The 16,692-nt window shown below is 31.8% G+C and overlaps 1 protein-coding gene across 2 annotated transcripts in view; it reads left to right on the plus strand.

The window, feature by feature from the left end:
• Positions 1 to 16,692, plus strand: part of LOC110999329 (zinc finger protein chinmo) — a 41,763-nt gene that overhangs the window by 21,686 nt on the left and 3,385 nt on the right. For both annotated transcript variants that reach the window (XM_022268341.2, XM_022268340.2), the window contains exon 3: positions 15,423 to 15,646. In XM_022268341.2, the coding sequence (XP_022124033.1) occupies positions 15,423 to 15,646 (224 nt within the window). The remainder of the gene's footprint in view (positions 1 to 15,422; positions 15,647 to 16,692) is intronic.

Genomic DNA, 16,692 nt, shown 5'->3' on the forward strand with positions numbered 1-16,692 from the left:
ATCATATTATATTGACAAATGTTCCTGGAACAGATACAAAAATCTGAGGCCTAAAAAGGTTGTACTGTAAATATTTTATTTATTTATTTTAGATAGATATTTAATGCTTTATATCAACAGTAGTTACTGATTAGAATCAAAAAAAGGATATTGCAACCTTGTTTACTGAAATTCAAGAAATTGATGATAAGCGACGCATCTACGCATTAAATAATCTTATCATATATAAAAACAAATGACACATGCAATTTTTCAAGGCTAGCATTTTGTTTGTCTGGAATTTTATAGTCTGTTTCGAATTTTTATAGATCACAAATTTAAATGATTGAATATTTTTTTTTGTTTATTCTTTAATTGTAGGTACTTTTATTTCTCGAATTTTCTTTTGTAACTCGGACTTTAAGATTTATTTAGATTTAACGTTGACAAATGTGTGGGGATCTGTTAAGTCTATTTACTTTAATACCCGGGAGTTTAAGGACAGAAAGATTATGGAGTAATAATAACATTAAACGTTGTGTTAATTTTTTTACTTTATTTCAACAAGTAAAACCTAGGAACGCCGGACTAAATCCTGAATTATACAATACAAATTATACCAATTAAAAAAAGGTTAAAAACTTAAAATAACAATAGTACATGGAAAGAAAAATCACAAATTTTCTAACTATATGGTCGTTCCAAAAAAGCACTGGATACATTTTAAATCTTTATAGATGACGTCAATTATAAGATTAAATATCAACAGAAAGCAAAAAGTTTCTTGCTTGGAATTGTCGGTAGAAAAAAGATAATAAAATATTAGAAAATAATTGAAGCAGCTAGAAGAGGCCTGTGTGTCACAGTACCTGCACGCTGATCACCACAACGGGCAAATCTGATGCATGATGATGATAATAAATCTAATATGTACATATAATGTACTGGGTGTCAGCAATGAAGGCTTCATAATAATAATTCATCAGTAAAGTCACGATGTGTATGGCACACAGCAACCTTATTATTATCACGAGATTTTGTCAAAAGGTTTAATATTACTGTATTCCACGCACCACGAAAACAATCTTGACTAATTACGTACCTGCTCGTTTCGTTGACGCTGAAGTTTTCGAGGTCGGTGGGTAGACACCCCCAGCCTCCCTGGGAAATGGGAACCAGGATCGTATACAGACCTAGACGAATGTAGCACAAAGATATTTGTCTAGAGATTTAATGTTATGTAATTATGTTTAATGTCACTGAAGTATGAATTTCACAACGATGTGAAAGATGCGGTCGGCTGATGTAGACCTGGGCTGAAAGATGTCTGGAGAAGTGACTGTGTCATAAGTACAACCGACGAGCATGCATAGCAATGTGGAACAAAGGCATAAATCAATAAAGCCTACAACTTTGACGGCAAGGACGTCTGCCACAAATAACCTAGAAAAATATTTTCTTCAATTAATCGAAACACAAAGGCCGAAGATCAAAACAAGCCGAATTCGTAATAATATTCTAACACTCGAATCAAAGCCATTGACCTCGAGTGCCTACTCGGTATCATCTAAGTCCAATCGGTGCGTAAATAAAAACGCACTTCACACATAATACAAAAACCCAGAGATATAAATATTTCTTTGGAGTCAAGGCCGTTATCTTTCAGAAAATTGTATCGTAATTATTTATTAATATTTTATTACTTTGTACATTTTTTTAAGTAAGACAGAGCACGTGACGATGATTTTGCCCATGTACACTCACATTGCCAAAAGGGTTGCAGTACATTGCCAGAAGGGTTGCAGTACATTGCCGGATTTATAAATGTGTACACCGTTTTCCAATTGGTTCGGAAATACTTCAGTGGGTCATAGTGCGCCAAATGATGCCTTAATTTTTGTCACTTCTCAATTGTAAAATATTCGTTTACAATAAATAACTAAGTTAAATTAACAAAACTAAAATCAATGCATACTTTAAAAAAACAAAAGAAGTCGTAGTACCTACAGTAATTAATAAACATTGTTATTTAATTCGCGTTTACATTAAAATGAATCTCAAAAATCGCAAAAGTTTTTCATACACAGCTTGACACCCTGCAGATTAAAAAACAATTTCTCCAGTTATCTTCAAAATTGTCTTATCGTTAAATCTTTCACAAGTGCACGGTACTACATTGAGGGGTATTAAAAGTCAAGAGTGATCGTGTCAGCTGGCAGGGGGTTAGAGGCAGTAGGGGGCAGTGGGGGGCAGTGGCACACATAACGACGGGTCGATACGCCCGGGCGCCAATGCGTTCCGCATTGAAACGCACTAAGGCTGGCAGCAGTTGCGAGTGAATGAAAAACATTCTTATTTCAAAAATTATCTTTTTTTAAATTGCTTATGTTTATTTTGGCATTTACATTATTGTAGACTTTGTATAAGCTATGGTTCTACTAAGAATAATATTTTTGTTTTCACTGGATTCATAGGAAGATTTCCCTAACAAATGTTTATATATATATTACAATATTTATATACGATATCAGAGGTTTCTAATAATTGTTACGTAGATATAAATAATAACCCGCTTCCGTGATTTTAGCACATTTATTTGTTGTCCAGTGATTGAGTCCACATGATAACAATCCAAAAATCATATGACCGCACGATTGCATTTCATAATTTTCTTGGCGAATGTGTATAGATCCAAATTTTAAAGTTTCGTAACATTTAATATCTTAAAAACTAAACATTTTTATAGTTGAAGCGAGTTATTTTACATTTTTATTAGATAAAATTGACATGCGTGTGGGTTAAATTCGTGTTATTCCTAGATAGATAGATACAAATTATCTAAAATATACATACTAGGTATTATGTGTACGGAAACATCCAGGCGTAGCTTTATATGGGGTGGTTCCACATATGCACTGTGCCTCCCCAAGTGTGGCAGAGATAAGTTTGGGTATTGATTGCGTTCAGGAAGGGTTAAATTATTTACGCGTGACGCACGGGTTAATTAGAGAAACGTTTCTAGGCAGCATTTTAACAATGATGTGTTCGTAATAATGTATTTGTTTCATACATGCTACCTATACTTTTAATGTCAATTAAATGTATTTTTCTTTATTGAGAAATCGTCGTACAAGCATCATAGTTCTTCCGCGTTATTTCGTATAATTATTACACGCCTATGCACTTTAAAAAGTGATAAATCATTGTATAACTCCTTAAAGCTTCATGATTAAGACATCACCAATATTAATTACGATTTTATTTTAATATTGTTTTTATAGATTTCCGTTAGCAAAGTATGAATTTTTTGCTTTTTAGGTCGGATGTGTGTACTTAATTTCTAACACAACCTAATTACGTGTATGTTAAATCAGTCTTCGTTTTTTAAAAATTCACACAAACGCAATTTAAAAATCGCGCCAAAACTCACACGTCAACACATGCGCTAAATCGAGTGATGCCATAAATAAGTATAAAATGTTACTTATTTGAGCATTGTTCATAAAAAAATATTTTTAAATATTGTATAAAATTTGATGCGCTTATATTTATAAAATTTGTACGACATTGGCTCTAAGGGTTGTTACTCATTATTTAATGCAATATTCTAATATACTATTGGAGATAACTTTATGAGAAAATGTACCTAGGACAGTTTACAAAAAAGCCTTTTAAATTTTAATATTTAAAATATATCCAACAGCTGTGCAAACAATCTGCGACGTTCATAAAAATTATGTTACTTTTAGGACGTGCATTAGTTGGTATCAATCTATTTACACCTTTAAGAAAATAGTCACTATAGTCATATTCACTCATAATTCAGATTTTTAAATATCTGAGTGAATTGTTATTATTAAATAATAGTTTCGATTTTATGTTTTCTCTTTTAGTTTTCTAAGTATATTCCAACTAAATTGCGTTTGTCTAATAATTATTTACCCAAAATTAGCAAAGCGAGAGAAAATAGCAACACTTGCGTACGTTTACCAACGTGACGTAATATATTTGACGTCAGTCAAAACAAAAATTTATATAATTTGATCTAAGATTCTACACTATTTGTATCAATAAAACGAATGTCGTTATGATTATAAACTACAATATTAATTATCAACTTCAGTCAATATGAAATAATATACCAATTATTAGATAAAATATTTATAAGGATTTTTTTTGATATGCGGCTTCGTCGTTGAGAATTCACGATTGGTTGGGAATTTTGTTGAAGAGTAGTCAGTTGATTTGTATAAGAATTAAACTATTGAGCAATATTTTAGAATTAGGTTTTAGTCATTAGTGGTTATCTCGTCTTATCCGGCATTTTATAAGATAGTGTTTTATTCTTAATTGGATCCTAAGGGTTGTAATAATTTCAATTAAAGTATTTTTAGTCTCTTATAAGTATGTGTAGTTGATTTAAAACTTACAATTTCAAAACATCGCTCTTAACTAAAAAGGTGCGTGATTTTTAACAAATGTGACAGTGATTATTGCCATAAAACAAAGGGATATGCAGGTAACATCTTCTGGAAATTAAAGGTAGGAATTATAGAAAATAAAAATATTGCTCTTGCCTAGAGATTAGATGTTTAAACGACATTACTTGATTTCTATTTCTCTTTTATATAATTTACGTGATTATTTGAGATCTTTGGGAGGCTCATAAAAAAATAAAGAGATTTAAAAAATTATAAAAGAAAGGCCTAGATGCCTAACCCCAGGCCTCTCCCACTTCTCTAGATATGTCCCGACCCATAGATCTGCTTGGGCCCGAAATTCGTCACCTTCCCGTTAATTATCACTAAAATTCATAGACACATAAGTTTCCGACTACTGCCCTACTGATATTTTATCAGGATTCTGTTCAAAATGCCTAAATAAACAATGTCTAAGGAATCTAAATATATCTTTATTTCGATATAATATCGTCGAAATTCAAAATTGTTAAATGTGCCGCCGCAACGCTTTCCCCCGTGTTCGAAAAGCCATGATTCACCTAGTTTTCAGAACCCTGCCTCGTGCAAGATCGATTTTCCTGCACTTTGGGGACTTGCTGTCTCGCTCTAGGGGGTACCACCTACGCCGACCTTGAATTTGGGCGGCACACAGACGCCGAAATAGGGCTGACAAATAATTTTTAATTTTAAAATATCTAAATAAATTTCGTTGGCATAAGAAATATATAACCTGCACTGCTAAAGTTGTTATTCTTAATAGGGATTTAGTTTTTGTACTACCATTTTTATTAATCTGGGGCCTTGAGGCCAGGCAGTGGTAGAATGGCCCCGGATCCCTTTAGATCGAAAGGAGAGTCCACAAGCCTTAGAGTTAAACTTTACTGAATTGGCCCTAAAGAATCAAAATAATACACAAATTAAATAAACATTGAGCTTGCTTTAATTTTATTTAAAAACAAGTGGCAACCCTAGCACGATTTATTCGTTTGAAAGTGTGAGTGAGCTGAAAACGGGGTTAGTCGACTTCCCCACCCCCTGAACACTTGCATCCTGTTCAATGTTCAGATATATACGTTGTACAGTCATGTGATCAATAACTTACATAAACTAGATTTTGCTTGCGACTGCGCCCCGGGAAACTGTATTTTGGGGTGTTTCTCTTTATATTAATTCATGATTATACTGCTTATAGTATGGTTCATATCGTAATTTTATATACCGTTAAGGTATTCAAAATATACTTATTTAAAAATATAATTAAAATTGATAATTAACAAAATTAATTAACATAACATAATATTCAACTAGTTGTGACGATTCAGATATATTTTTTTATTAATTGCACGTTTTTAACCAAAACCGCGTTTTGGCGCGTTTTATTACACCCCCGACAAATTGATTGATGAAGCTCATAATTCTGTGAGCCAAATCTAAATTTTTCTGAAGTGGTTAAGTCTTTGGAATCGCGACATTAAATTGCTGTCCAATTTTTAACAGATTTAATCAGATTTCAATAAAATACGTGTTGCGGCCTAAGTATTAACAAATAATCTCAAAAAATGATTAGATTTAGAGATTAGTGTTGAATTTTAATTAGAGTTAGATGCTTACACATGAATAAATTTAATCATGTCATTTAAATCATGCATACGCAGTTTCCACTAATATTTATTATAGCGCCATCTGTTGGCGTGGAAAAGTACTAATAGAATTAGTTAAACGGTTGAACGTCATATTTCGATTTAAAAAATGCACGTCTACACCATATATATAAACCATATTGTATATATTTTGTTTATTTCTACGATACGGCCATCGAAACCACCTTTAAATATTCCTTTAGTTTTTGAAAGATACGTTGACAGTAGTAGATAGAAAGTAGAAGTTAAATCGCCAAATTAGATATCCTTTTATTACTTTATGAGAAAAGTGGATCAAGACAGTACAAAAAACAACGCACTTTCTATGTGGCGATTTAACATTCGCTCGAACGGTGAAGGAAAACATCGTGGAGAAACCTGCTCGCCCTAATCTAAGGCGGGTACAGGAGGCTGTTCACATACATGCCTATTAGATTGAAAAATCATGAAACAGATACAGACATTTGAGCTGGGCCTCAAATGTCTGTATCTGTTTCATGATTTTTTTACCTTAAGAGGTTGTAGCGCCACTGATTTTGTTTTTTTTTATAATTAATCTAATAAATATGTATTGATATTTGAGTAAATAGTTAATAAAGCCCATATTATCCAGATCATGTAATCAAACTTCCGCTACATAAGTTATAAACCTTATCCTTATAAAAAAATTTTATTTTACACAGTTAAAGAATACATAGATGATAACAATGTGTGCACTTATACCGCTATAAGATAGATAGATAGCATAAAATGACATGCATAAGTGTACAAATTGTATGTAGATGAATAAATTACATTTTTTTTATTTGTTTGTATTAATGCCTATTGGCTTGTCCTTTTGCCCTTGTGGAATCTTTTATTACTTAACATATATCTCATATTTAAACAATGAATTAACGACATATGACCCTGGACCATTCAGGTACACCTCTTTTGATATTTAAATTGCATATGCATTCAATGTGATTATATATATTTTTATATTCAATATTTAACATATACAATAGAGATGCTCGTTTTGTTTGTCACATATTTTATTATGCATGAAGGACTTTTTGAACACAATTGAATATTTTCGTAATTGTGTGTATTATACAATTATTCTGTTGGTCATTTTAAATTCAAAATAACACTCGAAAATTGTAAATTTAAAAAATATTTTTTGGTCACCCTAGGATGTCATTGCTTATTACGTATTTTGTTAACTACACAAAAAGAATTTGTCATTTGGTCTACAGTGCTTTAGGCACCAGGGTGGCAAGGTTTTAGGTAAGGTTTTTCGGTGATTTTTTATAATGGTAATTAAAAAAAACTTCTTTTTAAGTTAATTATTACTAAGGTAAAAGTCCCAATATATGATCACGTACCAGTATATGATTACTCTATGTATTTGAATATCTATATTCACACTGTTTATACACTGTATACGTGCTAATAATAATATAAATATTAAAAGAATCTGCGTTTACTGCACAAGTCGTTTAGCGACAGAAATTCCACCGAATAATTATTCTAATACTACTACAAAACGAATACATCAATCAATAGAGTGTATTTTTCCTCGATCTCTCCTTTCTCACTCTCTCTCAATCGATCTCAATTGCTCCCTCCCTTTTCTTCGACAAAAACGCTGCACGTATTTGTGACGTAAAAAAATAACCTCAAGTGGTTTCACTTAAAAAAAACTCCTTAAAGTTCGTCCACTCGGCTTTGGTTGGTTTAGATTGTTTTTCATACTACATAGACACACACACCCAACCTCAATAACTATAATTAAATAATAAAAAGTACTATTTAAGTTGTCGCGTACGTACGTAACTGCGTAGCTATGAACATTATTTTGTAGCTTTTATTTTAAGCATATTTTTGTAATTGTCCTAGCCCGTAATAAACTCGACTATCGGCATCATACTACCGAACTTTGCAAGCAATCCGTTCATACCTATGTTTACAAATTGGGATGGATTGAGCGCAAATATGAATAAAATAAGTGAATAAATAAAACATAATTTCTGGTGCAGCCAAGAACGTCAGGCGAAAATAGCCTATACGTAATAAGAATTGTGTTTTACTTTTATTAATAGTCTGAAATAAACATAAACTTTTTTTATACGGAGTTTTCTTTCCATTTACCGACAACTCTTTGTAACGTCAGAATATGCACCTTTTGTGTCGTTATATAGAATTGACACTGTATTTTTATTTGTCAAAAATATACTTCACCGACTTGATTCATGCCGAATGCCGGCAAAGAACTTGTCATAAAAAATTGTTTCTAAGTTAATAAATAGCTAACACTGTTCTCAGTCTCAGAACTATTTTATTACACGGCGAAAACACGCAATGGAGACGCACTTGGTTTAACACTAACAATTCAATTATTAGTGTTAAAACAAATGTTTTACAACAGTCTACCAACATTCCGTAACTTTGTTTTGCAGGCTCTTAAATTTTAATGTGGTTTTAGTTTTAATTTTTGTTTCTTTATTACTGTTATTTTTATATTTTTAGTTTTAGTTATTATTTATATTATTAGTTAATTTTAATAATTTGTTTTTTGTTTTATTTTTGTTTATTTTGTGGCCGTTTCTTTAGTTCCTCTAATATATTGCTTAAGTTCTAATGTAATTGATGTGTAAGTGTGTTAAATTTGTGATGTCATATTTTCTTGTAGTAGGCACATTGTTTTAGAATGTATATATAAATAAATAAATAAATAAATAGGTCGAAAAATTCTACCATTGTAAAATAATTTACATAGAACAATGTCCCTAACGCTGTATATTAATAACGTTAGATAAAAGTTAGTAGGTCTCGAAATCAGGTCAATGTCGGTGTTGCAAGCTGCGTCGGCCAATGCCGAACTATTTCCTTGTTAGCTATCGTGTGGAAGTGGTTTTTGGTCGTTTATCTCTTGGTTTAGTGGTTAAGCGGTTCGCAATTTTTACTAATTCTTAGTGCGTTTCTCGTTAAGAGAATGCTGCAGTGTTATAGTCGAGATTTAGTGTGAATTTCCTATCATACGTACCGATCTGTACTTGAAGATTCCTCTTACCTAATCAAAATATTTTAGTATGTAATATATAAGTATATAACACTTCCACGTCTGTCGTACCACAACTGTGTTCTTTAAGATATTGCTGTGCACCACCAGTCTGTGTTTGGTAGCCACTGAAGTATTTACGAACCAATTTGACTTAGGTTCAAGAAAAGAGCGTTCTTAATAGGCCGACAACGGACTCGCAACCTACATGGCATTAAGAGTCCATAGACGGTATTAATTAGCACCGGGAATCTCCTGTTGCCCGCTGTGTTTATTTATTTATTTATTTATTTATTGGGAAACCAAACAGAGACATCCTTAATAAAAACACAGTCAAAAATAAAACAAATACAAACACACTGGATGCATCTACAACAGGTTACACTTATATATGATACAAAAAATAATACATGACAACAACACACATAAAAGTAATATAAAGTTATGACATTAAGAGTTGCTTTATTTTATTCTTAAACAAAGCAGTAGTGGAGTGCGAAAAAGGGTCAATGTTTTTGATTGAATCTAAGGAAGAACACGGAACCCAATGTTGGTTCTGGGAGTCTGAAAATTAAAAGTTCTATGTAAGCGTAGAGACCTGGCAGGAACATTAAATGGTATGAGTTCAAGAAGATCTGAACAACTTATTTCATTTACGCATATTTTTCTCACTGTGACACAATCTATTAGATTACGCCTAGTACTCTGAGAAGGTAATTTATATCTTTTTAAAAGTTCCTTGTAATTAGCCCTACCACTATTCATCCGATAATTTAAAATGCGTAAAAATTTCTTTTGTACAGCCTCCAGTTGTGCGACATATATAGCGCTGTTATAAAAATATATATGTCGATGTTATAAAAAGAGACTTTAAATTTTAATCCTGATTATTTTATTAGGTACTTGTATGAATGTATCTCTAGTGATATTTTGTAGCGGGTTAATTTTGGCAATTAGAAAGAGTGATTAAATAATTCTAGGTCAAGTTGGTCCACATAAACCTTCATAGAGACCTTAATATTTATCGTTTACATTTTTTAATGTTTATATGAGCATGAATAAGTCAGCAACATATCGTATCGCAGTGTTGCCCAAGGCTTCGACGTGTTTCTGTTATCCCTGTGTACCTGACATTTTTTCTGTTTGCCAAAAAGTCGACGGCTTGTGTCAGGCATAGGAGGCTGATGATCTCCTCCTATTATTGTAATATACATATGACAAATGCTCATAAATTCGGAAATCTCAGGCCCAGACCTGAAAAGGTTGTCGCGCCACTGATTAAAAAAAATTATATGTCCTTACCGAATTTCCTAAACAAGTGGTTAGTTTTTCATTAACCTAAGGTTTTACTTTTTAACTAATTGTTTAGACTTCCCACGGCATTAAACGGCAGCTTCCATGTACATCTGTGTTAGAGAGTGCACAGCCGGCCTTTAGGGAGTATGCTCATATTGTTGAAGATGGTATTTCCCAGAAATGACTTCTACTGATAATCATAGTTAAGCAGTAGTGTTCCCAGCTCGATTGTATTCGTTCAACCCTTTGATTATTAATCTATCATAATATATACCCGTTATTATGTAGATATAGGATTTATCCACTATAGGTGGCGGATGGGCGTCTGAACCTTTTCAAGACTTTATGACGCCTCTGTCAGGTTCCAGTGTCGTCTGTATATTTTATTTTTAGAATACTCAGAATTACATTTTATAATAGGAAGAAAGAATATTAGAAAAGTTCACTAGCACTCCTACTTCAGTGTATTCTAGCAGCTAGTCTTTGTTTTGACATGCTATACAAGACAATTTATAATTTAAACTATTGTTGCACAATTAGAATATTTTCTGTATCAGCATCGAACAAGTTGACACGATGTTGTTTTAGTGAATGTTTGAAACGTTAGTGAACATTTTGTTTTTAAGAAATTGGTTAAAGATGGAAGGGCTTCGGAAGGAGAAAAAGTTTTGACGAAGAAAACCATCTTACCTCTATTTTTTGACTAAGTTTAGCTTTATTGAGTTACCTATATTGCTCTAAATGTCGAGTCAATTGCAGTATGTATGGTACCGAGAGTTTTTTTACGCCAGCTTTTTCTCTCGGCCAACACCCTCTGTCTTCTTTGCCGATGAGTAGGGATGCCAAAAGGCTTTTTGCCTTAAAAAATTTAATGACGTGGAATAAGTGATACTATGATGATCTTATGTTCCAAAATAAACATATTTTATTTTAAATATCAGTGGAAACTGCATTGTTCATACATTCTTGTCTGAAAATCTCACCTTTATGCCTGATCTGAATGAAGAAAATTACCACAAATAAATTATAGAGAGCCTGATTCTTAAGCATAGCGTGTCTTTGGTTATGCATTTATCATTCAAAATATATTCTCGGTGTCTTTGAGTGTGACGCGGACGAATTTTCAATCTTGTGAATTGCGTCTTGTAAACCAACAAGTTAAAGGATACATTTGATATTAATTTAATACGATTTTTCTTATAATTTAAATATTTATCAGTAGATGATGTATGTAACATACAATTTATGTGTTATTTAAAATTTTGTATAAAAATCTAATATAGGAAAAAAACTGTTTTAGGCTAATATTTACTCTTGGACCCAAAAAGACGTTGACGTTTTGGTTCTGTGTGTTTCCTAATCAATATTAATAAAGCCTTTACAGTTACGTAGTACATAAAAAATACTGTGCGTCATCGGACAGTATTTCAACTGTCTTGTCTCGAATCTCATCCTCCCATCCATGACTCCTTCTTCCTTTTAATCCCTTTTTAATGTTTCTGCTCTACCTTTCTTAACTTCTGCTAATTTAAGTGTCCTGCCCACTTCATGGTATGCACCAGTCAAAATCCCTTTCCTTTGATTCTTAATCAAACTAAAGATTTTTTATATAGTTTGAAAGAGGATTGATGATTTAGATTATCAGAAAAGTTTCAGCTTTCCCTTCTGTTGATATTTTGTGACACGAAAGATGATTTCTTCAAGTACTGATTTTTTTATAATGACTATCAAACTTAACAAATTACTTAAGTTGTAAATTTTTTTACTATTTTCACAAAAAAATATATTATTACTCTGGTAAATTTTAAAAGCGATTTCTAATACCGACGTAGTCTTCTTATCTATGTTATATATTACAAATATTAGCCGTAAATAATAGTACTTAATATACAAATTAGGCTGTCCTTGAAGAGCGACAAAAACTCGCTTGTCGACAGTACGCGTTCGCTCACGTGCGGATTGCACGTGATCAAATAATGCGCCCTTTATATAAAAAAATTTATACTTTTTGAAAAGGGGAATATTTTTAGTCACTCATAAAAATCTTTGGGTATATCAAAAACGTGACTCTCCAGTCTGAATATTTATGTAATTATTTATTTCTCTTGGTATATATAGTAGTATATGAACATCATCTATGAATTATTTTTGTTTTTATTATTGTTTATAGAGTGGTTCCCAATTTGATTGTTATTCCAAAATTTATCTAAATTATTTAGATTTGAATTTCGGCTTACATTTGAAAAATTTAATTTCTGTGTTTCTTAAAACTTTCTATTGATTTTTTCCTTAAAACCCATCCTTTAAGTTTCTTAAGTAAACATTTTTTTTAATATTAAAAATTATGTACATAGGGGGTATAAGAATTTTAGACAGACTTGAAAAAACCTTGGTAACTAGCAGAGGTAATACGTGTAATCTATAGTTTTCCTAATTATAAATATTAATAATTATAAATATAATATTTTATTATTAATTATAAATATTATATTTATTGTTAGTATAACTCAATGAAATGAATTATACATAGAGGAAGATTTAATTAAAATCGACTTCAAAAGTCGTTGACCTTTACACTAGTTGGTACCATTACCAAGGTCCAATGCCAAAAAGCCTATTGACGCCTTGTTTCCTTAATAAAAAGTGTCTATTATTCAATATTTTCAGTGAAACGGAAAATTAGCTGCATTTGCTTTGTCTAGACTTTTGTTAGACAGTGCTCTATTATCAGACTCTATGTTAAGACTTTGATCTACTTATTAATAATACGTTATTTACGAAGTCTTGGATTAGCTTGTAAACGTGAGAGTCTAAAGCATTCTAAGAATTAAATTATTATCGTTTTCCAGGTCTATGGTTGATAATTACAGACATTATATTTATATTTGTCTATGGCGTTGATTAATTCACATGAAAAAAAATTATCTGCCAATTGAAAACCAAACAAAAATATCTTTATTCATATAGACAACACAACACATCAACAAGTACACTTATGAACGTCGAAAAAAAATAACTTAATTGTGAATTTACATTTACTGCCAGTTCTCAAATCAAGGGCGTAGAACGGAAGAGAAGAACTGGCAATAAACTCCGTCACTCTTTAATCGCCAAGTTTTTTATACAACGTTTATAAGGAGCTGCAACCATTACACCATGTTCATAAACGAATGGATATATTATTTAAGAGTTCTAGACTTTTCGAAGTAAAAAAGATTTTGTGTGATACATATATACAGGTTCTTAGTACTAGGAGATAGAGCCTTCATAGATAGACAAGCCTTAGAGCCTTGCTACGATAATATTGCGTCAAATCTCATTACCTATAGGTACTAGCTTAACGGTGCGTAGGTCCAAGGCTGTTTGAGTTCCGCGGTATGACGTCATCACCAATTAATAAATATTCAAGTTAACAACCAAATGCATAACATAAAAACGTTTTTTCTAATAATGTGAAGCACCTTTTCATATTCCCTTACTAAATAATATTTGACTCGTAAACAGTATTATCTTTTCTAACTAGACTTATCATTATCTATTATATAACATTTATACATGACTGTCGAAATAAAAAATTGAAAAAAAAAACCCCTCGGTGTTATGTGGTCCCCACTGTATTATTAATATTTCTATTTACCAAATTAATATTTCTTTACCTTGTATAAGTTATGATTAATTAGTTTGTTCCACTTAATATATCCCTACTCTTAAACTACAAAACCCAAACCTTTTAGTATCAAGTCCCGATCCTTTGAAAGACACTTCTATTCCATATTACTTGAACGCTAGTTTTTGTAAACATAATTTTAAAAACAAGTTTTTCAAGTTCACTACCTCATAACATTTTTTTTAAAGAAGTAAAGAAATAGTAATTAGGTAAATAGAAATATTAATAATATTTGTATAATACAGTGGGGACCACATAACATCGGTATTTGATCTGTAGTCGATCACTGGACCAACACGTGATAACAGAGAACAAGGTTTTAAGAGCCTCGTGTTCAAAATAAATAATATTCATAGATAATTATGCGATGTATTTAAATTTGTAAACCTTCAGACAATGAAAATTAGATTGAAATTAGGCATAAATTATGAGTGGTAATAATTTTTAGGGTATTTATTCAGCGGCAATGAATGCTCAAGGTTGTTTGAGCAATGCAATTAAATGATAAGTTTTCCAAGATATTCGAAATTTTCAAAAAAAAAACTTAAAACACAGTTTTCTAATCTTATACCCGCAGATTCTATACGAGCAATGAATGCGACACATATAGAAATAGTGGGCTATCCCGTCTTCGTTCGGTTTCTTTTCTTGTTCTGGAATTAAATATAGCATATACTCCGGCCGGTATCGAGTGTTGAAAGTAATTTAAAAATCGGTCAGTTTTTTGAAGTTATTACAAAGAAACGAAAATATGTTTATATATTCTTAGTGTAATGATATTTATGTTTATACAAAAAGTGCTTGCCATTCGATTAAGATGCAGTCGGGCTATTGCATAAATTTCAGGGCGGTGAGAATGTATCTATATATCACGTTTCATGTCTATGCGTAGAGGACTACAAGATATTGTTGGCCAATCCATTTCACCAACTTGATTGTCAAACGGAACAATCGTTTCGCCTTTGTTTTATGTCGTTTTTACATTTTAAAAATTTATTTCGTAGATAGCTACGAATATGCTACGTTTTGAAGCTAACATTAGTTTTACATCGTATATTAATTGTTAGGCGTAATAAATTATATTGATGCTATAATAATTATTCTAAATCTTGTCTTACATTTTTTCGAGGTGTATATAGTTAAATTTAAATTATATACGTAACTTGACTTCTGAATGTTTTTCTCAGTCCATCTCAGATCAGATTGCGTTTTTTTTGCTTACATATATTATACCTCTATGCAGTTTAATTAATAACATAAGTAAAATCGTCTGCGTCAATACTACAAATATATGTTTTTAATTGGATAGTAAATTTATAAATCTATTGGTATTTCAGGTCGGCAGTTCAAAGCCCACAAAGTGATTCTGGCGGCTTGTAGTAAACACTTTCAAGAGCTCTTCGATTCCGCCCCTCCCAGCCATGCAGGCGCCTGTTACGTCATACTGGAAGCCACTTCGGCAGATAACATGCAGGCCCTCCTGGAGTTCATGTACAAGGGCGAAGTGCATGTTAGCCAAAATGCTCTCTCCAGTTTCCTCAAAAGCGGGGCGAACTTACAGGTAAATAACCAGCTACACATGAAGATAAATTTTGCGATTGAGAAAAAAATATATGTTTATTATGGAACATAAGATACAGTTATCACTTATTCCACGTCGTTAAATTTGAATCTGTAGGCATCCCTACTCATCGGGAAAGAAGACTCGGTACTCTTTTAAAAAAGCAAATCATCAAGCAACACTTATTTTAAAACAAATATAGCAAATTAATTAGAAGTAGCCGGCCTAACACTAGTCCCAGGCCCCTTTATCAACTAGATAATCGCTAACTTTATAGTAAGACTTTTTACACAGCTTTTCTTTAATACATTTCTTCAATTTATTAAAGAGATAAAAGAGCCACTAGCATTTTATTAAAGAAGAGTATCCCTTTTCCCAAAAAATAATTACTAACTTTAGATAGTCTATCTAGTACGGGGAAATTACAGCCTGCGTTTGTTCCGAGTATTAACATTGTGCGTATGTTATATTCTAGTAAAAGTGTATTTGTATACACACATAACGTTTTCATGAATGTATTGCAAGGGAAGGATAAAAATACTTATATTAATTTCCATAAATTTATCTCTCAGAGATTCCTTATTTTTTATTTTTTGGTATTAAAAGTACTCAGTATGCTTGAATTTATTCTGGTCTAATGAAGAGACTGTCAGATTCAGAATGCGCAGAAGAAAGAAGAAGAAAGATTGCTTACTATGCCTATTTTTTGTCAAAATCAAATAAATTTTTGATAAGTGGATCAATCTTAAAGCGAAGTGTGGCACGCATCTTTCTCCAAATATTGATTGGTTTATTTAAAAGGAACGGAGTTTAAAATTCGTTGTAATAAAAGATCTGAATAAAACCGAGATCTCTGAAATGTAGGCTTGTTTAATTTAACATGCGTCAACTTAGGGTTGTCAACGAATTTAATTGTTGGAATGTTAAAATGAAATCTCAATGCACGTTTTGTAATGCAGAATTCTAGATTTTTTACACCTTACACCACACTTAAAAAACGTTGAATATTCCGATGGATGGTGGATATATACGATATACTATTCACT

This window comes from Pieris rapae, chromosome 12 (genome assembly GCF_905147795.1).
Source record: "Pieris rapae chromosome 12, ilPieRapa1.1, whole genome shotgun sequence".
In the NCBI taxonomy this organism is placed as follows: domain Eukaryota; kingdom Metazoa; phylum Arthropoda; class Insecta; order Lepidoptera; family Pieridae; genus Pieris; species Pieris rapae.